Source organism: Stylophora pistillata, chromosome 7, assembly GCF_964205215.1.
Source record: "Stylophora pistillata chromosome 7, jaStyPist1.2, whole genome shotgun sequence".
Taxonomy (NCBI): domain Eukaryota; kingdom Metazoa; phylum Cnidaria; class Anthozoa; order Scleractinia; family Pocilloporidae; genus Stylophora; species Stylophora pistillata.
The window spans coordinates 3,291,562-3,317,260 of NC_142525.1; the positions used below are offsets into that span (position 1 = coordinate 3,291,562).

General features: G+C 38.1%; 4 protein-coding genes across 5 annotated transcripts; 2 read left to right on the plus strand and 2 right to left on the minus strand.

Annotated features, from left to right (window-relative positions):
- Positions 1-1,307: 1,307 nt before the first annotated feature.
- Positions 1,308-11,288, plus strand: LOC111342979 (uncharacterized). Of its 2 annotated transcripts, none has more exons than XM_088726989.1 (9): positions 1,308-1,600; positions 2,956-3,077; positions 4,792-4,905; positions 5,134-5,199; positions 6,278-6,349; positions 6,965-7,115; positions 7,838-8,170; positions 8,889-8,942; positions 9,539-11,288. In XM_088726989.1, the coding sequence occupies exons 1-9, from the start codon at positions 1,465-1,467 to the stop codon at positions 9,859-9,861; spliced, it is 1,371 nt and encodes a 456-aa protein (XP_088583115.1). In that variant the 5' UTR covers positions 1,308-1,464; the 3' UTR covers positions 9,862-11,288. The 2 variants fall into 2 exon arrangements, with proteins under 2 accessions (XP_088583115.1, XP_088583116.1); XM_088726990.1 differs by having other exon boundaries at positions 1,311-1,600; positions 6,281-6,349.
- Positions 11,289-11,385: 97 nt separating this feature from the next.
- Positions 11,386-18,492, minus strand: LOC111342969 (uncharacterized). The gene is made up of 6 exons (XM_022950098.2): positions 17,097-18,492; positions 15,890-15,985; positions 15,006-15,110; positions 14,361-14,588; positions 13,292-13,375; positions 11,386-13,171 (listed from the first exon to the last, which is right to left on the minus strand). Exons 1-6 carry the CDS (start codon positions 18,230-18,232, stop codon positions 12,907-12,909), a joined length of 1,914 nt encoding a protein of 637 aa, XP_022805833.2. The 5' UTR covers positions 18,233-18,492; the 3' UTR covers positions 11,386-12,906.
- A 32-nt stretch (positions 18,493-18,524) lies between these two features.
- Positions 18,525-20,376, plus strand: LOC111342970 (MORN repeat-containing protein 4-like). The gene has a single exon (XM_022950099.2). It carries the CDS (start codon positions 18,759-18,761, stop codon positions 19,218-19,220), a length of 462 nt encoding a protein of 153 aa, XP_022805834.1. The 5' UTR covers positions 18,525-18,758; the 3' UTR covers positions 19,221-20,376.
- Positions 19,241-25,177, minus strand: LOC111342968 (uncharacterized). The gene is made up of 3 exons (XM_022950097.2): positions 23,428-25,177; positions 22,456-22,631; positions 19,241-22,063 (listed from the first exon to the last, which is right to left on the minus strand). Exons 1-3 carry the CDS (start codon positions 25,085-25,087, stop codon positions 21,452-21,454), a joined length of 2,448 nt encoding a protein of 815 aa, XP_022805832.2. The 5' UTR covers positions 25,088-25,177; the 3' UTR covers positions 19,241-21,451.
- Positions 25,178-25,699: the final 522 nt, after the last annotated feature.

The window sequence follows — 25,699 nt, forward strand, 5'->3', positions numbered from 1 at the left end:
GTTTGAGTCAGCTGAGAAAATAACACGTTTTTGAAAAGCAAATTTTGCTAAGTAAACTTTCATAAAAAGATTATTCAGCGCAGCATGTTCCTTCGTTTTGTCACGAGAAATAGGGCCGAAATAAATCTAACAGAAGCTTTTTTTCGTGCTCGATGAAGTAAGCTTAACTGGCAACGTTAATTATCGTGTAAAAAGCAGATCGTGAATTATAACTTAAAAAAAAAAAACTGATATGCTTTTGTTGTGCTTTGTGGGCGTGCAGGGGACTACTGCACTAAGTTGATTATCAACTAAAATTTGTTAAGTGTAGATAAACTGTCGTCACGGCAGCGAAGGTCCAGGCTGACATTTTTAAAATGCGTTATTCCCTTGATTGGACAGAAAGTCAGCTTTTTCCGAACTTTATTTCGGCGGTTTATAAACCTTCTAAACCTTGTGCTGATAATCAGTGGAGCATTTCAATTTTTCTATGACCGCAAAAAGGGAAAATAAGCAATTTCGACTAAGAACGTTTGTTTCAGAGGTCAAACTCAAACCTTCGACTTCCAAGCAATCCCAATCTATTAACGGAACAATTTTCTTGTTTTCTACACAAAGAAAGATGAATAAAATATGTTACCTGAGCAATTCAGCGCCGCAGTAAATAAGCATTTAAAGATTCATTTTTCCGTCTTCACTCTCTGTCCTCCATGTGGGGAGTCGCTGGGGTTCTCTCACGCTAATGAGACTTCGTTCTCGTGCATTTGGATACCGAGCGCTTCCGAAGACACGAAGATAATTGCGAAATGACACGAAGGTGATCAAATCTCAACTGAGCTGAGATGTGAGATGCACAAAATGTTAAGATCAAGGTAAACATGAGAAGCTTCCCTGTTCACGAAGAGAAAAGCAAATTCAAACCAATGCGGAATAACAGATAATTCGGATCAAGAGATCATCAACTGTTCGGATATAGAATTATAATTTTGACTATTGGAAGAAACCTCCGAAAATAAATGGTGTCGTGGGGATTTTCCCCCGCTCCGCCCTATCTGTTTTTAGAGGACTACTTGCCGTCACCTATGTGATTAGTTTGAATGTTTATTTCCGGAGAACCACGTAATTTTTTTTATGTTTCCTTATCCTTTTTTCTTTAATTTCCTTATCAAAACAGGTAACACTTCTCGTTCAAATCAATCCAAATGACTTGTTTTCATGGCCTTAAAGATTACTTAAATTCTTCATTGACGCTCTTTCCTTGTCTCGGCAGGCCGCGCCATTTTACGTACAATTTTGTTACATTTATCTTTCCAGTTCCGGCCCAACCCTCAACATCACTTCCGGCAGGGCCCTGAACGCTCAATACAGAGACTGGGCTCTTACGCAGGTTCTATTTCCGTCGAACATCGCCTAAAGATCCTTCAAACAGTTTCAGAGTAGTTAAGTATATTTGCGCTCGATTGCATTGACATTCGAGGAACAGTGATGGCAAAGATCTTTCGTCGAGCTGCGAATAAGGTTATAAATTCCAGGGATGGCCACGGTTCCCTTGGTCTTCTCATCTTCGACGAAAAAGTTGTCTGCGAAAGTTTCCAAAAGCTGATCATCGCGAAAGCGAATGGTAGGTTTTTTTTTTAAATACTAGCTGTGCTCGAAAGCGCTGTTTATAAGATATTTTCTACATTGGCAAACTGACTCAGGTATTAAAGCTTGGAGAATAAGTCTGGATCGCTGTCGAAGGTTTCTCGCTTGCAAAATTTCAGCTCAAAGAGGCTTCTACTTGCTTGGAATACCTTTGTTATGATTATCATAATCAGAAGCCATGTTTTCTAGTTACGCACCGTTGAACTCTGTTGAATTCGAAGGCTCGATCAGCTGGTAAATTGGTGAATATTAAACGATCAAGCCTTCTTGAGCAACTCTCTCTCTCTCGAGTTCTCAATAGAACGTTTCAAATCAGCGATTTGCTTTGAATTCGCTCTCATGATTAATTTTCAAACTTCGATCCTATAAATGTACCGCCGGAAGGGATATTTAATTGAGGAAAATAATTATGTCATTAGTTAGCAACGGATATCTGCGTATTCAAAAAAGGAATTTCGCCATTTTTGGTACTAATAATATTGGTTGATGCGAGAGAAAATAAATATTAGAGTCCAAGGGTGGAGTGGGTGGGTTGTTCCTGATGGGGACTTCCCTAGCAGAGGATTTCTTAGTCATGAATGTACATATGTAGTTTTTCATGCATCTCTTTCACTCTCAGGGGTGCTCAAGGTCAAATTTTTGTGCAATATCAATACCTTGACATACAGACACTGTAATTTCACTAAAACAAGAGATAAGGAAACTGCAACAGTCAGGAGGAAGAATTATCAATCCCTGAAAGGGCTGGCACCTGCAGAGTGACTTTTGATTTCCATCAAAGTTCCAGTAACCATTCTCTGGGTCCCGCAAACAATTTGGCCCCTTTCTGCTGAGTAGAGCTTACCAAGGAATATTTTTTCACCTTCCGGATAACAGATATTTGTGCATCCCCCACCCTCCCCTCCCCACCTTCAGCATTTCATTAAGTTTCTCTGAAATTTCTTTGATACTCATTTATTCTCATGGGTGGAGAGGGTAGAGAGAGGTATCAGGAGAGGAGAGTGTTATTCAAGAACCCAGACCTCTTGATCAGAGCTAGTACATAAAGCACTTGGTCAGTGGATCTCCCCCTTAGCTCTAGGGTCAGCTGTAACACATGCCATAAACACTTTACCCCTTGCATCAGTATGCAAATTCTCCATACTGTTCTCTATACATTTCCTGATATTTACAAGGATAATTTGTCCAACAATCAAGACCTTCTTGAGTTAGCGATCATTTTGTTCAATTTCTCACTAAATGTTTGATTCAGGTGCAATACTGTGGTGAGAAAGTAGTTGCTCATCTCTCAAAAAAAAATATTTATTAACACACATAATGGATCTCCCACAGCATCCTTAACTATGCTAAAATGGGCCAAAAATGAGGAGAATTTAGCTCTGCAGGACGTGTTCAGCAAAGTGTTTGAAGTATCCACTATGTGGACAACAGTTATGAAGGATTTTACAGAAGAGGTATTTAAAAATATTCTTACTCCTTAATCCTTGGGAATTCTTAACCCTCTTACTCTCTAACTATCAGTGTGAATTGTATATTCTCCATCCTGTTCTCCATACAATTTGCTACCTTTCTATAATATCGAGATCGAAATGGATGGATTTTCTAGTCTTCTTGGATAAGGACAAATAAACCGTAGGTCCCATCTCCTGCAGGGTTAGGGGTAGGAGATGTTAATTTCCCACGCATGAGATAACTGTGTAATGGATGTCCTCCCCTGGGGTGGGATGGGTGGGTGTTACTCGGAGATACTAGCTCTCTGAGCTACTCTAAAATCAGAGTTTAAATAAAGTCAAATATGTCTGTATGTAATAATAATAATAATAATAATATTTATTGACTTGTATTGTGCAAATATCAATCCAGAGAAAAAAATTTTCATCTGCACATTACATTGACTCAACAAAATCCTAAAATCCTAAACATATCACCAAGCGTGGAAAGAGACTTGCATGGTGGAATGTTAAGAAGTTTGCCTTCGTTTGATCTAAGATAGTACCTACCCCCTGTGTCTTTCAGAGATACAAGATAGGAAATGTAAGTCGGAGCAAGCATATGAATGGCCTTAAAAGTTAACAATGAAATTTTAAAAACAATTAGATATGCTACGGGTAACCAGTGTAGGGCTCTCAGCAATGGTGTAATATGACAAAATTTACTTTCTTCAAATACAAGACGTGCAGCAGAGTTCTGGACTCTTTGCAGTTTTTGAATATGATACGCTGGTAAGCCGTATAAGAGGCTATTATTATGTATATAAGGAGCTGAGAAGGAGAATTTGTTTAACATTAATCAAGAGCTCCTTTAGTTGCATGGTGACTATTTCTGTTTTATAGATTTGTACAGTGTACAGGTGAGAGAACAATAGGACACGTAGTCCCCTACTAAGTTCACCCACCTAAACCAACCCCAACCCACCCATCCCACCCCAGGGGAGGACATCCATCACACAGTAATCTTGTGTGTGGGAAATTAACATCTTCTGCCCCTAACCCTGCAGGAGATGAGACCTCCATTTATTCATCCCTATGCGAGAAGACTAGAATACTTAACCATTTCTTGATGTTATAGAACGGTAGAAATTACATTCTTCTCGATTATTTCAAGACCTTTAGTGTTGGTCCGGCCAGGGCTCGAACCCTTGACCTTCCGCACAACAGGCCAGCGCTCTATCCATTAAGCTAACTGGGAGGCAGTTATTCTCGTGACCTTAATGTGTGATTCAGGGTGATTATTGTAAGGAGAAATTAAATGCTAATCACTCTTAGGTGTCTAAGGGGAAGTAATTGTTAATTTAATCGTCAATGAAATCATGAAAACAATTCTCAGAAGTTTTTGTAAGATAAATTAATCATTGTGTGATATTTGGCAACTTTTAGCTGATTCAGGTACTGTAACCTACCCTCTTATGTCTTTACACCCTAAGATCAGCAAGCATATTCTCCATACTGTTCAATACACATTTCCTAAAGTGCTTACAAGGAGAATTCATATAACAATCAAAGCTACTAAAGTTGGTGATTATTTCCTTTACTCTTGTGACCTTAATGTGTGTTTCAGGGGTGACATTTTAGGGAGAAGATGGAGCTGATCTCATGAACCATGGGAGATGACCATCATGTAGATTAATTATGGATCATGATCTAGACATTTTTAATCTTTTCATTGCAGTATCACAAATATCGTAAAAGTTTCAAGGAAGTTCTTCAGCAAGAGAAAGTTCTGGATGAATCAAGAAAGAGGGAAGCAGTTCATGTAACAAAGATGAACAAAATTCAAAAACAGGTTCAAATTTAAAATATTTCAGTCAATTACTAGCATGTATAATTATGATTTTATAGGAGTGAGGTTTATTCAAGTTTGTCATCTTAAATTTAATTTTATTACAATATTACTCTTTTTGTTTTCATTTTTAACTAGATCAAAGTGGGAACAACTTAACATAGAAACCAAAATAATTCAATTTTAATTGGTGTCAGTGGTATTTCACTTTTGTTGCTTTTTCATTTTTAGCTGGATCAAAACAAAAAGAAAAATGATAGAGCCAGACCACGAACAATATCTAATGAAGTGGTTGAGGTATGAGTGAGTTTAATTTTCTATAATCTGATATAAAACCAAATTGAACTGAAATACTAGCCCTGGAAGTTTCATAATTTATAAATTAAAAACTGGATCATTGGATAATGCAATTCAAGACTTTTTATTGGCTTAGCCATTATGGTATATCAGCCAATATACCATAATCTATAAATATGGTAAGCGTACATGTCAGCTTAAAATTAAAAGAGAGCTAAAAATTTAATAAAATTTAATAATTTAATATAATGTTTTTAATAAAACAATTACTCCACTCGCGCCTGTTGGATATGAGATGATTATAGCCAACTTGGAGCTATGCGCCTCATTGGCTATCTATCATCTCATATCCAACATGCGCTCGTGGAATAATTGTTAGATATAAACCCTCAGATATGTTTAATATGTTATCTTATATTTTTTTTGGCAAATTAAAAATATAAAAGTGTTGAGAAGAGACAAAAGTATTCATTTGGCTTCTTGACATTGATCCCTTTATTCTTATCACCTTTCTGCTTGAAACTGTTCGATTTTTCAGAAGAAAATTCCAATTTCTACCAGGCAGGGGTGTTAAAGGGCTAATGGTTTTCAAGTAAATTTCCATAGGCTTAAGACCGCCGCCCAGTTAGCCCAATGGATAGTGCGCTGGACTGTTGTGTGGGAGGTCGAGGGTTTGAGCACCTGCCAGACCAACACTCAAGGTCTTAAAATGATTGAGAACAATTTGCTACCTTTCTATAAAATCAAGAAATGGTTAGATATTCCAGTCTTCTTGAATAGGATGAATAAATGGAGGTCCCGTCTCCTGCAGGGTTATAGGGGCAGGAGACGTTAATTTCCCACACACAAGATCACTGTATGATGGATGTCCTCCCTTGGGGTGGGATGGGTGGGTTTACTGGGCCCGCTGTAACTGGCGCAAGCTGTTGCAGTGTCCCTGGCTGTCGGCGAATCTAATAAATTAAATTAAGAAGAGAGAATTTTGAATCAGATCAAGAGAGCTTGATTGTGGATACCTCTTGATTTATAATTTTGTCTGCATAATTTTGGATTCCTTTTCAATGATGATTTTTGTCAGCAGATCATTTCACAAGCTGAGCAGGAGCAGGCTGAACTTGAAGTGAAAACAACCAAGCATGAGATCTTTAAGGTTTGAATGTCTTGTTAAGAAAATTTTGCTCAGTGACAAGAGTATTACTGTGAAGGTGTACTCTGATCGTCCGGGTGAGTGTAGTCCTGAGAAGGACTGTTGTCGGTGGTAGTGACTGACGTTTCGACAACCTGTGCGGAAGTCATCATCAGAGTCAAGTGACTCTGATGATGACTTCCGCACAGGTTGTCGAAACGTCAGTCACTACCACCGACAACAGTCCTTCTCAGGACTACACTCACCCGGACGATCAGAATACACCTTCACATGTTACCCCTGGGTTCAAACCATTTACTGCAAGAGTATTACTGATAGTCAATGATTACTTGGACCTTGCTTATATTGATTTTTTTATTATCAATATGGATTCTTGTTTCTGAGGTTTTTTTCTTCCATTTTTTTAATGAAAATTTTAATGAGTCACAGCAACATGGCTTCCATTAATAACATCTTTTTTCATCAAATAAAGTACATTATGAAAGTCCTGTTGGAACTGACTTTGTTAAAAGTGACTGATCCTCAATATCTGGTAGATAATATTATGTTCTGAAGGAGTTTGATGTTTAACACAGATTAAATGACTTCGACAAAAACAATGAAAATTTCCTTTTGCAGGCTCGAAAATTAAGGGAGTCATTGAGCAAGATTTCAGATGGGCTTCACCACTGGGCTTCCAAAACAATATCTGTAGCAGAGACATACAAGAAACTTGCTGATCTCATTACTGATACTCCAACTCACCTCTCGGAAAGCAAAGTTTTTCATGGTATTTGTAGTAAATTATTGAAAAAAAAATATATGATAATTTAAATCCACACAGCAAGACATTTCTAATCAATAACATTCTTACATGGGGCTGGTCATGCACCTCTCTGAAAGTTGGAGATAACAAATGAGAAAATCAAAAGAGGGGCGCATGCCTGACATTTTGGACAGTACTAACTGGATGGATAAGGGAAAACTTTTGATAAAACACTTGTCCCTGCCATAGAATTAAATTGCTATGACAAAATTAAGTTGATGACACACCTTCCCTAAGGTGTTGGTCTGCCAACTGCAGCCAGCTGCAGCTGGGGTGCTCTTTGAAATTTTTGTCCTCTAAATTTTCAGAGATCATCCCTTATGGTGTCAATTACTGTCTTAAGATAATGGATTATTTATTGCTATGACAAAATTAAGTTGATGACACACCCTCCCTAGGGTGTTGGTCTGCCGACTGCAGCCAGCAGCAGCCAGGGTCCTCTCTGAAATTTTTGTCCTCTAAAGTTTCAGAGATCATCCATTTGGTGCCAATTACTGTCTAAAGAGAGCTGATTGTTTATTAAAAACTATCAATTATTAAATTTCTGACATGTATTAATGAAAGTAAAATAATTATGTCAGCTGTTATAACCAATTACCTTAATAACTCAGCATTATCACAATTAATGTAAAGTTCTCACTTGCAAAGTCAGTGATTATCAGTATTTCTTTTTAATTCATTCCCAGGAGCTGGGCAGTCAAGAAGCATCGTAAATGATCTTGCACGACAAATTTGTATCAATCCTGAACTTTCTGCTCAGTTGGCAGCAATGTCACAGTCTACCCGCCCTTACCTGTATGCTGTGTCTAGACCCGTGAAGCAAGACAGTGCCAAGTACCATTATGCAGAATTAAATGCTGCAACGTCAGACCAGAAGCCATCAAAAATGCAAGTGACACGACATGCACCACAACCCTTGCCTTATCAGCATCTTGTGGACCAACATGTCAGGAGGCCTTTGTCTCTGAATGACCTGAGGCCACCACCAACCTCACCCCCACCCCCTCTTCCTAAAAGTGGTAAGTGGTATGGATGTTTCACACCTTGTGGCTTCAGGGGTGGATCCAGTAATTTTTGATTGGGGGGTCCAAACTTTGGTTCAGAAATTAAGGACTGTTGGACTCTTTTAATGCAAATTACTTCTCCCCAAATCCCCCCACCCCCTCCCACCAGCCACGGTTGCACGTTATAATTCCTTGGCCGCTCACCATTTACTTGGATTCATTAAAAAGTGATATACAATCCTGTCGATGTAAGAATTTCAGTTTCAAAGTTGTGAGTGTCAGGTCTGTTAGGAGGGGGGTGCGAACCCCCAGACCCTCCCCCTGGATCCACCACTGGGCTTAAGTTTGGGGCATGTATTTTGAAAAGTACTTAATGACCAGCATCTTCAAAAGCTTGGGTGTCCTGTGTTTAGCTAAGGAGATTGATCGCTGCAGCTAGTAACTTTCAAGTTGGTTTTGTTGTAAGATAGATGTTGATTTTGCAAAAAAGGTATCAAATATACCAGAAAGACCCTATGAAATAACTTTATTCCATTGTTTGAAAAGTACTCATTTCCAAACTCTTGGTTTGGAATGGAAAGAAAAATAGTTTTGGTGATGAAGAGATCATTCTGTTAATATCAAGTAAATTAAATGCAAATTTTCTGTCCTTTTCTTCTTCTATTGGGAGTATATTAATTTTACATTTTAAGCTAAAGCCTGATCAAATTTTGTATTTGTCACTGACTTTCAGAAAGACCAGTTGTGTTTAGAACAAATTCAGCAAAGGAAAGCATAGTTAGAAAAAGTGAGTTCAAAATATGTATTTATTATTAAATTTTGTAATATTACTGACATTAACAAAATCATTTAACTTTTGAGTGTCCCAGGAAACTTTGCTACATTTTAACAACAATCACTCACAGGAATTATGTATATCTTATTAACCAAGTGCGAGGGCCATACTGGGAGAATATTGGCCCAAGGTCTTGACAGTACGGACTGAGCGCAACGAGGTCTGTACAAAAAAGACCGAGGGCCGATATTCTTCCAGTATGGTCCCAAGCAAGCTTGGTTAATAAGAGATTTATTACACGACTGAAGTTCAAAGGGACACAAGTGCGGTATCATTCCGGACCATTCGGGACAGTGAAAAAAACTTTTGAAGTTGTATTTTGTATTTGTTAACATCATCCATTAGGCTCAGTTATATCACTTATTTTATAATTACTATCTGATTAAAAAGAACCATACTTTTTATGAAGTAAAGCTTGAGTTTGAATACAGGAAAATTGAGTTCTAACTTGCTGTTGTTGCATCACAGATCTGTGTCTAATGAAGAACACTGATGAACAATCCCTGTTGTCTAAACATTGACTAACTTGTATTTACTCTCTGCTCCAGCTAAAATGAATTCCAGACAGTCAACAGGAAAAATCTGGTATGCAAGCACAAACATCTCAAGTGATTCAGATTCTGATAGTGATGGGTACACAGAACCTGTCACAGATGCTTCGTTCTTTGAAGGAAGAAACAAGATGCTTTGCAAAGTATTAAGCGACGGCGCCATTAACAAGGTGGGGTTGCACAACTATGCCAGCAGAGAAACAGGCTATGCATCAACTAGCACAAATTTTTACCATCAACTGGAAAAAGGATCCTCAGGAGAGGATGTGTTTATTGAAGAAAATGAATCTGGGAGCTATATTGATGTGATTAATAATTAGCAATTATTCCATGAGCACGCATTGGATATGAGATGATAGATAGCCAACGAGGCGCATAGCGCCGAGTTGGTTATATAATCATCTCATATCCAACAAGTGCGAGTGGAATAATTGTTTTATTAAAAAAAAATGCTCCCAAGATATTAGACAAATCTTCTTGACTTTATTTTGGAAGAAAAAACCGGATGTTTCCATGTACAGATATGAGATTATGGTATATTGGCTCATATACCATAATGGCTAAGCCAATAAAAAGTCTTAAATTGCATTATCCAATGTTCCAGGTAATAATTAACAATATTCACCAACATGGAGGTAGCTAGCGGTGGATACTTACTGCAAACTGGTGAGGTCAATATCCACCACTAGTTGATTAGTACCAACTTAAACTGTGAGTTAATATGGCACAAAAAGATGATACAAGGCTGAGCTCTAAGAAAAATTGAAGGGAGCCCAGTGCTCTGAAACTGTGAAATCCAGGGTGGTCCAGCTTATGCTTTTTTATGAAAAAACTAAGATTCCTGAGTTGCCCAAGAGCAAAGTTAAGGCACCAGGGGCCACTAGCCACTGCTAGACTACAGCCCTGTCAGATAATGTTTTAACTCGTGTATTCCTAAAACAATTACAATATTTTTGTGGGCAAATCCTGTGTTTTGCTCAGAGGTGATTGATATTTGGAGTGTGGGTAGCCAATCATAGTGTGCCCTCAATGCCATCTACTGTTGTAGTATAATTATACTAATTAAAGATGACTGTTATACATATTAGTATAATTGTAAATTTAAATTATAATTCTAATTTCAATTGTATAATAACTTTGTATTAAGACAACTGCAAGTATCATTTTCCAAATTACAAGTTTTCTGCTGTAGTCAGCAAGTTGGGAATAACAGTTTTTGTACTTCAAGATTACTTTTAATTCATTTTTTTTCCTGGAAATTGTTAAAATCCTTAATAAATTTGGTGAAAGAAAACATAACAAACATTATTCACATCACAGAGCCTTGTGTTGTTTTTTTTTGTTTTTCTCACAATCTTTGAGGTTTCATGATGGTGTGTTCTGGCTCCTGAACATGCAATTATCTTTTCCATTGGGGAAATTTTAAAATACAATTTTCTTAATGTTGAACATTAGGTCACTATTATCGTGGTAGTTGAGTTGTAATGCAGCACTGTTAATAATAATAATATTATAATTATTAATTATGCCCAGGACCCAGAGTCAGGCATAAGCAGAAAGTAGTCAGAGCATGTATTTTTTAGACAGAGAAATTTATTTTTTACCTCTTAAGTAAGTAATTTATTCACAAAGAAACTGAATTAGAAATTTAATGAGAGGTATTTGACTGCAAAGAGCTAAATTATTGCAAAATGAATAAATATTATATTACTGATTTTGGAAATAAATATTGTTTGAAAAAAGTCAACATTTTTGTTGTCATTTGTTTATGTTACAGTTATGATTGGTGGTACTTACAGTTTGCTCCCAGAAAATATAAGAACTCAAGTTCACACACACAAACACACTTTTTCACACACACATTTATTCAACCTTCTTAGAGCATAAAAAAAAAAACAACCTTTCTTACAAAGTTGAAATGGTAAATTGGTCACCGTTATGATTATAAAAGCTGACGTTTCGAGCGTTAGCCCTTCGAATTCGCTTCAATGAAGGGCTAACACTCGAAACTTCAGCTTTTATAATCGTAACGGTGGCCAATTTACCATTTCAACTTTGTTGATATATTCAAATTATTTCGTTACCCCCACCGACGCAGCCCCCAACAGTTTCTTTAGAAACTATCAGCCTTTAACTTTTTTTACAAATACATTTTAACAAACTTACCAAATTTGTTTTGTAGTTTTTGTACCTTATCCTGTCTGTCTCTGTGTACATATGATGTACGGAAGAGAAGTAAGGATTCAATTAGACAGTCACAGAGACTTTCTTGTCCTTCACTGAAAATATTGGAGAATGTTTTGCTAATATAAAAAAAAAAAGGTACTAGTGTACTTTCATATCATAAAGACAAAGAGGTTTGAGTTTTTGAAAGTACTATATACTGAAGAATTTGATGATTTTCAAGTTATCTATGAGGTTTTGGGTTATTTAAGGCAAAATTGTGGAGAAAATTAGAGCAAATCAGTTGTGATTTGAATTACATGCAATGTGAGGTTCGCTTTTATTATGAGAAGTTGACTATACACAAAATGTTGTTATAACATAACCAAGTAAAGCGAGCGCTCTGATTGGTCAATTTAGCGTCCCCCATGGGAGTGCGCTGCTGACGTGAGCAAATGCAAAGACTATTTTTCCCCATGTGATTGTTTTTTCTAGTCACGTAAGATTTGTTAAATAAAAGGGAACTCTTTAGCTACAATGTATCAATGTTACGTTATAAAACAAATGGTAAACACCACAGTGTACACTATTGAGTTATGGATGCACTTGGGAGGTATGCTAAGCACTCAACTCGCACTACTCTTATGCTTCTTTCGTGCTTAGCAACCTTCCGCGTGCATCCATAACTCAATAGTGTACGCTGTGGTGTTTACCATTTGTTAAGTGAAAGAAACAGTATGATTACTCAAGGCACAGACTATCATAGCCATAACACTCACTCCTAGGAAACTATTAGATCTGTTAGATCAAACACAAACCGGGGGTCTACTCAGATCTTTTAATAGTGCATTGACAGGCTGGAATTCCCTCCCAGAAGACATGAAATGTCTACCCTATGATGCTTTTAAAATTTCATTGCTTAAATATTTTGAATTTTAACAGGTTCCGTTAGTGTGTCAATCATCTCTTGTACATAGATTTTATTAATTTCTGTTCATGTCCTATTTTAGACATTTCGTATTTTAGTTAATTCATATTTTAGATATTTCATATTTCATATTTCAACTGTGAGTTTTTACTTATTAATTACGTGATTACTTAATTTGTACATTGTTAAGTTTGAGGGCCTCAATGAAAACTGCTATGGCGAGCTGGGCTCCCTCTTTAAATATTTTTTAAACAAATAAATAAAAATGTAGTCTTTAAGAGTCACTGGAGTCACTTGGCAGGTGCTCTTCTGATATGCTGCCATAACTCTGACTTTCTTCTTCGTCAAGAGACACTCTCTTCCCTGTGGCTGCCATAGCTTTCCTATGGTGTTTCCAAGTACTTTTCTGGAAAGCCATGATGCAATGAAGATTTCCACCTGTCTTTTTTACATTTCTTTGAAGGATTCCCTTGTGGAGTTGACGAATGTTGAGGTAGAAGGGAGCCTCATTGTTCAAATCTGTTTGAATGTCAGCCCAACTGAGACAAAGGAGATACAAGTTACCATTGACAAGAAAAACAGCATCAGCTTGCATGCTACAAAATCATAACATGCATGAAGCCATGGGATAAAAATAATTTAACACAATGGTTCTGCACCTCTTGCAGTGAATACTTGGATGTTTGCAACTTGGGTCCCCAATCAATATCCATGTTTTCACTTCGTCTTCATACAACTGTGCCCTACAGAAATTTCATGTTCAGTATTCAGCGCTAACATTTAAATTGTAATCAAGTTGTTAATTTATAAGAATACTAACAGTAGGTAAACTAATTAACAATTATTCCATGAGCGCGCATTGGATATGAGATGATAGATAGCCAACGAGGCGTGTAGCGCCTCGTTGGCTATAATCATCTCATATCCAACAAATGCGAGTGGAATAATTGTTTTATCAAAAACGCTACATTAAATTATTAAATTTTATTACATTTTTAGCTCCCTTTCAATTTTAAGCTTATGCATACGTTTACCATATCGTAGTTTATGGTATATTGGCCAATATACCATAATGGCTAAGCCAATGAAAAGTCTTGAATTGCATTATCCAATGATCCAGTTTTTAATAATGACAATTATAAAACAGGATATGCAGTCACTTGCTGGTTGATATGTTGGTTAATCTTCTAACTCCCAGAAGCGATTAAAATGTAACTTCTCCCTATAATATCCATACATGATCCAGCAAACAGGTAATGAGAATACTCAAACTTATCAGGTAAGAGTTGTTACCTTGATTGAACACCAAATTCTCGAAACCAATTTACAAGGAAATGTGTAACAGCTAGAGGGGAGAATTTACAATCAGATCTTGCTAGTGAAAGGGTTAAAGCCTGTACTTGAACCAAGTGGCTCATCCAGCCAGAGCTTGCCCATGGCTGGTCTCTGTCGCATGATGCAAATGGCTTCCCCCCCCCCACCCCCAAGATGTGGAAGTATTGCTACACCATGACATTTTCCCCACCCCCTCCCTCCTGCATTTAACCCTTTCACCCCCAAGATCTGCTTGTTAATTCTCCCCTCTAGCTGTCTGAGTATTCTTATTACCTGTTGCGGGATAATGTATGGAATCCGATATAAAGGAATGTGATCACCTTTGGGAGTTAAAGCTGGGCGTTCAGATGGCAAGAAAAAAAGATAAAATCAGCCACCTAAAGTGTACAGTACCTGTATGCATCAACAGCTTTTATGGGTGAATCCTCATATCCAATGGGACAAAAATAATGGTTATAACAATGATAAATGAAAGCCATCTGGGGGTTATGCAGGCCCTTCTTGAGCTGACGTAAGGCTTCCTCTCCACTCAGACCAATGGTGCGACTCTTCCCCTTTGGTTTATACAGAATATAGGCATCCCCATCCACTCTAAAGTGATTGCAGAGTTGTTTGAACCACCTGCATAAATTTATGTTCCTCTTTGTTAATATAGATAGAACTATAACATAAAAACTACCAAATGTGGGTAACAAATGAAAAAAAACAAAACAAAACAAAACATTTCCTAGGTGTTTTGCTATGGCCAATTTCCCCACATTTTTAGTAATGGATATGCAAAGCATAGAACAACTATTGTTAGGGCTCAAAATATGCAAACTTGTCACTCACTCAGATTTAAACATTCACAACTTATTCACAGTTTCAGGTTTAAATTACTATTGGCTAGTAAATGGAAAATATACTATTTGGTTAAGAACCATTTGATGGCCTGTTCCCTTTGAGATTTATCTTTAAGTGAGTAGCATTGAAAATGACACTTTAAAAAAAAGAAAAAAAAAAAAAAGAAGAGGTTCAGACTAAAATCTGATTTCTTACCTCATTAAAGTAGCATTTCCAGTGAATGGTCCAAACCTTATTTCTCCAAATGGTGGTTTGAATCCTAGTATGTCTAAAGCTACCTCCTGAGTAAGGGGCTGTAAACTTAAAGAAATGTGTGCATAAAGATCATTTTCAAATAAAAATTTTGAATTACATTCCATAGATCAGCTAATGAGCCAGAACACTTGTCTTGTCCTTCAATAGCTTTGCAATGCAAAACAACAACAAAATGTTTCTCTGGGATTGGAACCATTTCTGCAGTTTTAAAACTAGAGAAAAAAATTGCTGTTTTTTTACTAGATGTGGTTGTCTTGACCTAACACACAATGACATTGACAGGGTTTAAATTGACCATAAACCTAACTCTAAACCCATAATTTACACCCCTTTGCTTGTGCATTAGTATGAAATGCTATCTCAGAACATTTTAAGTATAACATTTGTGAGTAATAACATGTTTTTTCTCAGAAGAAGCACTCGTAAATCTTTTCAAGGACTAAAGATAGAACTCCCTCTATGAGCTCATGCAATTTTGGGTTTTTTGAGAAATATTATTGGGGCTTATTTATTTCAAATTGCACACAAAATCATGCAATAACCTATACCAATAAAGGCATTCTTCAGGCATGAGTTGATTGCATAAAGGAGTAGAAAATTTTAACCCTTTTAACCTGTAACAGTGACCAGCATCTAATTTCTCCTTACAATACCACCCCTGAATCACACATTGAGGTCAGGAGAATAAAGGAAATGATCACCAATCAAGGAAGCTATTGATTGTTAAATAAATTCTCCTTGTCAGCACCTCAGGAAATGTATAGAGAACAGTACAGAGAATATGCCTACTGATGTCAAGGGCCAAAAGTGGTTTAAGAACACACCTGCCTGCACCAAGAGAACTGAACAAGAAATTCCAGCAAGACACCACAGATGAAATACCACAAGACTTCTTGTATTGAGGTCGGCTCATGCAGTACCTGCCATTGTAAGGAAAACATCATCCATCTTAGACGTTACCTTTACCACTTCACTTCAAACTTCCTCGGATCTGAAAGCTGATTCTCTTGACTGATTATGACACATTTCTTTGTCGGTCAGTTTTGAGAATTTAGAGTTACATTAAACAATATTACCTCATTGATAATTCTTGTAGAGGACCTTTTAAACAGGCAGCAGTTTGTTGTAACTGGACAAAGGGAAAATGAGGCTATCTCCACCAACTACCGTACCCCTGAATCTCAGCAAATGAGTTAAAATAATCAACCTTACAAAAATGACAGAAAACTGCATGCACTCCATCAATGAAAGCTGGCTCCCAATAAATAATGTGTTCAGTGGGCCAAGTTTGAAATAAATATTGCAGGAACTAGATCAAGATTACATGGTTGGCGTAAAAATATGACTTGAAAAGAATTCAGGCCTGTGCAGGATTTGAACCCATGACCACTGCGATACCAGTGCAGTGCTCTAACAACTGACCTAACAACCCAACTGGAAGCTGGTCATTATGTTGGTTTGTATTAAACCATGTGAAGTGATAAATCAAAGACTAAGAATATAATTTATGAAAATCATATATGTGCACTGCTGTTAAAAGAATGTTGACTAATGCCTCATTAACACCTGTCCAGCAAAACTTGTTCAGTTAAAACAGGTTTAGCTTAAAAGAAATTAGCGATTGAAAACCGGAAGACTACACTTAAATTTTTTCATGTCATTGCTCAAGTTACAACCAACGTTAATTTTGTTTGTGCTAAATTTGAAGACAGCAAACATCACTTTAAGCTATTTCATTGACAAAAACAATTTCAAACTATGTTTAAAGTGTGTTTCAGCTTGGGTGTGAATGGGGTATAAATATAATTCATCATATGACCCATCCAGCACCACTCACTCAATCCGATAGAGAAGCATAGTAAAAGCTGATGCGTGTAAGGCTGGATGGGTTGATGTAAGCTGGTCCAGAAAAAGTTGTCTGGCCCCGGTGCATATGTACATGTACGGCTTTGTTGCAAAAAAAAAAAAAAGACCTCGAGTCAAATATTTCCCCTGTGGCCCTCCCTATCAGTCAATAAGTACATATTATACCATCTTCTCAGGTCTAGCACTTTTCTTCGAGCCATCATTTCTTGAGTGGCGATATCTGTAGAAGCCAAACAACCTCTCTGATGCAGTCCTTGATTATCACTGGCTATAGACCTGCCATTTTCATCACCATAATTAGCCTGTGAGTCTTCATCTCTGTTTCTTAAATACTTCTTGGGAAGTTTCTTTCTTTTCTTTGATTTGAAACAGTCTATATCAACTTGCCATGCACAAGGCAGAGGCACTTTAGATTGTTGCTGGTGCAGATTGTCGACTGCTACAGACATTGCAGGTTCAGATATGCTTTTACTTGCATACTTTCTCTGAAACAATTTTTCCTCTGAAATAAAAGGCAGCGAAAAGGTGCTGCATTCTATCATTTGGTCTTCTCCCTGAACCAATGATGGATCAGATCTATTTTTGTTACCTTCTGTCATCCATCTATCAATACTACTAACACTGCAGTCACTGTCTTTTTCATTAGCTATGCATTTTGTGTTAGTTTCTTGAGATAATCTGAAAATTTCACCAGTGTTTAAACCGCAAATGTTGCTAGATAATCCTTGACGAGCAGGCTCTGGAATCTTATCTTCATGTTGCATTGCTGAATCAGAAAAACTTTTATTTGCATACTTTCCCTGAAGCAATTTTTCTTTGGGAAGAAATGGCTGCGAAAAGGTGCTGTATTCTGGGATTTGTTTTTCCCTTTCAACCAACAACGGATCAACTCTACTAATATCAACTTCTGTCTTCCATCTATCGATGCTGTTATCAATGCAGACACTTTCTTCTTCATTAGCTACGCATTTCGAGTTAGTTTCGGAAATTTTTCTCGAAAATTCGCCTACGTTGCTAGACTTTCCTTGAAGAGCAGGCTTTGAAGTATTTCCTGAATGTCGCACATCGCTTGAAGTACACGTTGTTGTCAGTGATTGTTTAACGAAATTTTCGGAGTCGATCTCGAGTTCTTGCACAAGGTTATCGCAACAGGATGACTGTGATTGCCTCTCCATAGTTTCATAAAAGTTTTCCTCGGAATCATCGCAGCTGTCATCCGGAGAATATAAACAATTTTTCCCTCCGTTCTCCGGCAAAGTGTTGTCAAATTTGTCTTGCTTTGCACTCCAAACCAACCCCATGTTCACAACACAGCAATAGGAACGTCAAACGAAAATGCAGATCGAGTGTGCAGTCATATTTGCAACTGAAGAAAACTGCTACCAACTCAGCACGCAGGAACCTGCTAAAATCAGCAGGAGATAAACTATTTCTTCAGCATCGCTGCCAACAATTCAAGCCTATAAATTTTGAAAATTTTCCAAGTTTTCTGAAAGTGGCGCTAAAAGAGTTACCGCTGAGCATGACAGGAGCCTCTCGAAGGATTGTGGGATGTTACAGGAAATTACAAGAACGCCTGGGGTCTTCGAGTGATATGCAAATGCAATCCAAACTGATGGCTTTGATTAGATTCTATCTTATTTCTTCCCGAGTAATTTGCAGGAGGCCGTAAGGGCATTGTTATTTTGATATTTCAGCTGTTGTCTCATCACCAGGGCGCCAAATTTGTTGAGAAGCATCTGCCTTAATTTTCCTTCAGGGTAGTTTCGATTCACTATTTGCATTTCGCAATAATCAAAGTTGAGCAAGCTTAAACAACTTGTCGAGATGTCCTCTCCCAGTTCCCAAGCGATAGCCAGGCACAAATTCACGTACCCTATCGGCGACACATACGATGGGGAGTGGAATAACGATGGCAGAAAACACGGGATTGGCGATCTTACTTTAGTCGACGGAACGAAATATACTGGACAATTTCAAAACGGGTTCTGCCATGGACACGGTGTTGCAAAGTTCCCTGACGGTTCCCTGTACGAGGGCGAATTTGAAAACGGAAAATACCACGGCTTTGGAGCTTTCGCGCGCAGTGATGGGATGCGCTTTGAAGGCAGGTTTCAAAGTGGAAGAGTCGATGGCGAGGGTCGAATTACTTTCCCAGACGGTAGTCATGGAAGACCGCGACAAGAAGGCTATTTCATGGGAACTGAACTTGTAGAAAGACATCGAGTGAATGACTCAGTTCTCAAAGCACAACAGGCCGCTAAAATCGCTCGAAAGATAACGATTTGAGAAAGGAATAATTCCAAGTAACTAGTTAAAATAAGTTTTAGTTCTTTCAATTTTTCTTCTGCAGCAAAACATGTAATAGTGACAAAGTCAACTGAGGCATATTATACTCCTACTAAAGTATTTTCTCAGACGGGAAGCTCTACGTTAAATGAAAGTTTATATAAAAAAAATTGAGCAAGATTTCCGTATAACCCCATACTTCATTATGCATTCAATTCTTGGATAAAGGAAAGCAGAAGCAAAACAACAGATTTCCTTTGGGACTATGGCTTTGTTTTTGATCGGTATGGGGTTATATGGAAATCTTTCCAAAAATTGCGACAGGTCATTGAATATCGTTGCACTGCCATAAAAGTTGTTATATTTAACAATTATTCTTTGAAATCGAGTGGCTAAATATTTACTGAGCTGCAAAGCGGTGGGGTAAATATTCCTGATAGCCACTATTCGCGGAGATTGAAAAGAATAATTGTTTTAGTATATAAACATGAAGTGATCTTGACAAAATTAAAAGGAAGCCATTTAAAGGCAATTTCTGCTTCTGAAACTTCAGCAAAACGTGAGTTTACGCCCGCCATTTTGTTTTTCACATTATCCATTCACTCGGAGGTGTACATTGTTGATTAGCCCAAGATAGCAAACCAATCAGACTGCTTGAAATGCCAAGATCACTGAGTGTGTATATACTAAAATTGCATAGCTTAGAGATAAGTAATTGTGGGAACTCCACTTGCAAATGTGTGACAGACCCTCTCCCAAATGAGTAGGAATAACCAGTATCGTTTAACACCCCAACATTACTATTCTTCATACTGTTCTCTTTACAGCTTCTCAGGGTGAGGATCATTTCCTTTATTATTATTTTACTTTTTACCTTGATTGTGAAGCACCTTAGAGCTTTTGGATAGGGCAAAATACAAATTGTCATTTATTATTATTGTTAATTTATTATTATTATTATTATTATTATTATTATTATTATTATTATTATTATTATTAGGACTTTGATCTTTGATTCATCAGTGGTACTGGAAGGACACATCAGATTCCAGTCACTCTTAAGGGTTAATGGATTTGCACAGTATCATAAGGTCATTGGAATTTTCTCTCTGATTATAGCAATAAAATAAGTTGCTGACTTGTTTTGGAAATAGTATTCATGTTGCAGTTTGTCCCACAGACTTGTCAACCTTTTAACTCCCAAAATCTAATTATGATTTCTCCCCTCTAGTTGCTACTCATTTCCTTGTAAATTGGTTATGAGAATTTGGTCTTCAATCAAGGTGACAACTTCTACCTGATAAGTTTGAGTATTATTTCTTATGACCTCTTTGTGGGATCATGTATGGATATTATAGGGAAAATTTAAAAGTTAATCACTTCTGGGAGTTAAGTTACAGTGACTCATGGTTAGCACAATGGATAGAGCGCTGGACTGTTGTGCGGGAGGTCCATGGTTCGAGCCCTGGCCGGACCAACACTCAAGGTCTTAAAATAATTGAGAAGAATATGCTACCTTTCTATAACATCAAGAAATGGTTAGATATTCTAGTCTTCGCAGATAGGGACGATTAAATGGAGGTCCTGTCTCCTGCAGGGTTAGGGGGCAGGAGACATTAATTTCCCACGCACGAGATTACTGTGTGATGGATGTCCTCCCCTGGGGTGGCATGGGTGGGTTGGGGTTGGTTTAGGTGGGTGAACCTAGTAGGGGACTACGTGTCCTATTGTTCTCTCACCTGTACACTGTACAAATCTGTAAAAACTTAAAAGCTCAAAACTCTAGGTCTGGCCTATGATTATCCAATGACCTTTCTTATTGGCAGAATAAATATGACAGTCAATCCTTTTACTCTCAAGATCTGATTGATGATTCTCCCCTCTACCTTCTACAATTTCCAAGTAAATTACTTGTAAGAATTTGGTGTTGGATTAAAGCAACAACTACCCGATAAGTTTGAGTATTCTTATAACTTGGTTGCAACATAATGTATAGATAATTATTAAAGGGGGCATTTACATCAGGGCTTGACACTAATGGTAGCCCACTAGCCGCAAACTAGTAGAAATTCAGTTTTGGCTTGTGATTTTCAATTTCCACTTGTCAGTTTGGCTAGTAAACAAACTGAAATTGTCATAACATCTAAGATGTCACTTGCCACTTGGCTAGTTAGTGTTGAGTGCTGTTACATGTTGATCAATTCTGAGGGTTTAAGAATGGAACATTATCACTACAGACTATAAGTGAGAATCTTTTGCTCTATGGGCCCTCTACAATATGAGCACCTTTCCAAGTATGAAGTGCACTTAAAACAAGTGATCTGATGACGACAAGGGATGACAACACAGTTGGGTTTCTCAAGAGTGCATATAATGCAATTATCCTTTTGAAACCACATTTCTTCAATCTCTCTGGTTGCTGATTTCAATATTTCAACCATGGAGTTGTCAGTATCCTTAGAAGCCACCACAACCTTGGAGAGTTTCTCAAACTTATCAGCGAGTCTTTTTCGCAGTATATCGTTCCTGTCATTTAAAATGCTAACTTTATGAGAGTGTGCCTTTTGCTGGTTCTTCATGTCTTCTGCTGCAGCTGCTAATTTTTCCTGGTAGAAAATCTTGTCTCTTTTAAGATCAGTTATTGTGTTAGACATTTCCATATGCAAGTCTTGTAGAGATTTCTTCCATCTTTCACTGATTTCCTGCTCAACATTGACCAAGTTTACTTGTTGAAGTACCAAGTCTTTCTCCAAGGCAGAAATTTTGGACTGAAGTTTTAAAAGCTCCTGAGCATGGCTTTTATCTCTTTCAGAAAGCTGTGCACTAAGAAGATCCTTTTCTCTCTGAAATGTAAGCAAATTTTTCATTTGAAAGGTCATGTCCCAAGACTATGAACAGTCGGGCCTGGAAAGCTATTGATTTATTGGGCTCCCTGTAGCCTGCTATGCACTGACTTCACACCTGCAGGGAGTAGCAATTTGTATTTTTCCATCCATTCATGTTGGCATCCTTAGAGGCCAGTGTTGGTATTGCCTGCCAATGCATTGGTATTGTGTGGCTAGTGTGTCAGCCGACATGTTGGTACTGTGTCGATCCATGCATTGGCCCACACGGTGGGATCAGATTCTTTACTCATGTTAGAGATATTGGAAAAAGCTTTGGTAGAAAAAGCCAATTGGCTTATGTTCAGAATTTACCATCCCACAATGCAAAAGTCATCTCTTTGGGCACTAACCTGCAAAGTCTCCTCTCTCTCCTTGATCACTGATAAGTTTAGGGAAGTTTGCATGGATTGTGGAACTTCATGCAAATCTTGGCAAAATGGTAAGTTCAGTTTGCAAACCTGCATTGATAATGATGCCAACAATTTGACAAAACTTTTATTGCAGTTATACGATGGATCACTTCCAGCTGCAAGGAAAATGTGACAAAAATAAATAAATGTACAAAGAAAATAAGCAATTATTGGTCAGGAAAAGATTGAGCATGATACCATGAATTATCAATTCCGAGGTCTGAGTTATCCACCAAAGCTGAAGACTGAATTAGATCACTCAGACACAAGGTTTGATATTTATGACATTAAATATAATAAATATAAAATATAAATATGTAAATTGAAGCTCCCCCTCAGGGGATTTTCAGCCACAATGTAAACTAAGTGCTTAAAAATCCCCACTGGTAGGAGGCAGACCAGTGGGCTATTTACAGAGTGCAGCCAGGGAGTTCAACTAGGGGCGACCGAGAACAAAATTAATCCAATGAGTGGCAGGGTGGAGGACTTCAACCCAAGACACCGAATTACAAGTCCAGCACCCTAACCACTCAGCCCCGCCCCCTCCTAAAACCCTTAATTGAACAATTGTTTCATAATACATTTTTTATAATACAGTCTGCAAAAGGTAGTTGCCACTCCTAAAAACCAATTTATTTAAATATTAACTGTGCATTTATTCAAAATGCTGTGCAAGGGAAGAGGAAGACGTGACAGGGATAAGCATCGAATGCAGATGGTCATCTCCCAATCATGCTTATTAGAAACCAGGATGGCTCCTAGCAAGATCGGCCACGTAGGTGATGTCATTTGACTCTTTTTTTTTTTAAGTAATCATACACATCATAGGCTTCACTGAGTTTCTCACTCTTCACCTTGAGGGTTCAGAGCTGAACTTCTTTGCTTTCCATTCATTGACTTCTGTAAACTAACCTTGTACCAGCTCGTCTGGTTGGAGAGATAAGATCTTTGACACAATCAAAGCTTCTCTACAGAAACACTTCATTTGAAGTTTTTCACAATAGTGATCTATCTTGCCACTCAACAAAATGCGAGGGACATCATAATGACCAAGATCCTTTGAATTTACAACACTTGTAGTTCCTGAAGATTCTGAAATATCTATGGTAGCCATGCAGAATTCTGCCTTGCACAACTTCATAAGCTTTTCAACATGCCGCAGAACATCAATTTCTTCGGGAGTCAATTCTGCGAAAGGAATTATAACTGATTTCTTTGTTGAAGTATTTGACAAGACTGTCTCCAAGGGTTCCACTATACCAGAATTGTATAACACTTGCATCAAGGCCTCATTACACAGCACCAGTTTTTTATTAATTTCCCTTTTTATTTCAGTAAGTAAATCTGATGAAACTGTGTTTGGTACAGGATATGCCATAGATCCATGAACAGTGAAGAACTGTTGTGCTAGAAGTAAGGAAGACTTCTCATTAAGGTAAAAATTTGCATGACGCACATCAGAAGTTTTGTTCTCCTCCAAGAGGCGATAATAGTGTGGAATCAGATCTGGTCGTTCTTGTATTGCTTGTACCCACATACTGCTTATCTGATGATCTATGTCACTGAGATGAACGACAGCTCTTCGATCTCTGTCAATCCTGAGGTGAACGAAGTCAACTCCTGATGCTAATCCATCCTTAGACAGGTCCGACACCCAGACACCTTTGACATAAAGTTGACCTTTGTAATGATCACCTAAAAGCAAAGTTCCTGCCACAGACTTGACAGAGTCTGTAGGTGGGCTGAGAAAGAGGAACCTTGTCAAGTAGACTTCCCAGTCTTCAAGACAGAGAGGAAAGACTGCAACAGAGGTGTTTTTCTGTCCAAGGCTCGTCTCATTATTTTCATCATCATCATCATCGTCATCATCATTGCCATCATCATCGTCATTGCTTTCCTTCCACCTGTCATCAACAAATACTGTCAGAACTTCTTCATCAAATGTCTCATCATGGGATAAACCAAATCTCCACTGGTCTTTACCAGTCTTCATAGTAAGTACCCTTCCTTCCCTCACCAAAGCTAGTGCCCCAACTTTCAGTCCTTCGCCGAACTGTCCAATCACCTCCTTGTTTGAAGCTTTATTTGAGAACCCGAGGAGCAACACTTTTCTCATAAGCTCTGTATCATGGTTTATCAAAGTCAGCTTCTTTCTGGTGGGATTATAATCGATTCGCCCTAGTTCAATGTCGATAGAGCCTCTATTTTCAGCGCCTCTGACTCTGTTGTCAGTTACTGAAGAATTGAAGGTTTGATCATCAGGTCTTCGCGTTCGATTCGTCCCACTAAACTCTCGGTCATCCGAGCCCCTGTCTTCCGTTGCTTTCCTCTCTGACTTAAGGAAATCTCCAGCTGTTAAAATTGCTTTATACAAGAGAGAATCTTTTTCTTTCATATGCTGAAAGATCACTCTTGAACTCGACACGGCGTTTAATTTCTCCAGCGAGAGATACACTCCATCGTGCCAGTTTTGGACAAGTTCACGGATTCCTTCCCAAGTCTTCCATGAACGTGCATATCGAGCAGTCAAACTAAGGCTGATATATTTTTCTGACAGTGATTCTTGCGCCATCGTCACAGACTAATGACCAATTGCCAAATTTGCTGATCTCGCCGGAAACTGAAACCCACGTTCTTTATGATCACACCGGCCATGACTTAATTCGTTCCCAGGGCTACTCACAACTGGACGGGGACGATGACATCATTGCTTTGATACAAGGGTGTAAGTACAGCAGCGCGCAGGGGAGGGAGGGTGAATGTGCAAGGGTGCAAGGGTGCAAGGGAAGAGCAAAAAGGAAGGAAAGGGCCATGCTGTAAGCAGGAAATTGGGAAGTTTGAGGTTTGAAATTTTGGCTACCACAGCCACAATAGTCATGTTATGAATGTATGATTACTTGTATGTGACCTTTTGGACCACAACCAATATATATGAGGAAATTTGAACTGTGCACCCACTTCTCCCCTAAACCATCATTAACCCTGACTTGTTGACAGCAGCCTGTTGTTGGTTTAGGGGAGGGGTAGCTAGGTGTGCAGCTGCTTTTTTAGTGATTTAAGACATTGAAAGGGGTAGTTTATGGCTGCCAGACCATCTCCTGAAAGTTGAGGGTAGGGGAATGGTCTGTGTCTTGAGAAACACTGACAATGGCTGTGAAAGGACAGTGAAAATTAAGATTTCTCT

Bases quoted from the DNA above. Each gene is read 5' to 3' on its own strand.
- LOC111342979 (XM_088726989.1), top strand. From the start codon at position 1,465: ATGGCAAAGATCTTTCGTCGAGCTGCGAATAAGGTTATAAATTCCAGG. The intron at 3,078-4,791 runs GTATTTAAAAAT...TTTTCATTGCAG, and splicing joins TGAAGGATTTTACAGAAGAG to TATCACAAATATCGTAAAAG. The intron at 6,350-6,964 runs GTTTGAATGTCT...TTCCTTTTGCAG, and splicing joins CCAAGCATGAGATCTTTAAG to GCTCGAAAATTAAGGGAGTC.
- LOC111342969 (XM_022950098.2), bottom strand. From the start codon at position 18,232: ATGGGGTTGGTTTGGAGTGCAAAGCAAGACAAATTTGACAACACTTTG. The intron at 13,376-14,360 runs GTACTGTACACT...AAATTTCTGTAG, and splicing joins AAAGCTGTTGATGCATACAG to GGCACAGTTGTATGAAGACG. The intron at 13,172-13,291 runs GTGCAGAACCAT...CCTTTGTCTCAG, and splicing joins CCAAGTATTCACTGCAAGAG to TTGGGCTGACATTCAAACAG.
- LOC111342970 (XM_022950099.2), top strand. From the start codon at position 18,759: ATGTCCTCTCCCAGTTCCCAAGCGATAGCCAGGCACAAATTCACGTAC.
- LOC111342968 (XM_022950097.2), bottom strand. From the start codon at position 25,087: ATGGCGCAAGAATCACTGTCAGAAAAATATATCAGCCTTAGTTTGACT. The intron at 22,632-23,427 runs GTTAGTTTACAG...TTTTCCTTGCAG, and splicing joins ACCAGACGAGCTGGTACAAG to CTGGAAGTGATCCATCGTAT. The intron at 22,064-22,455 runs GTTAGTGCCCAA...CTTACATTTCAG, and splicing joins AGAGAGAGGAGACTTTGCAG to AGAGAAAAGGATCTTCTTAG.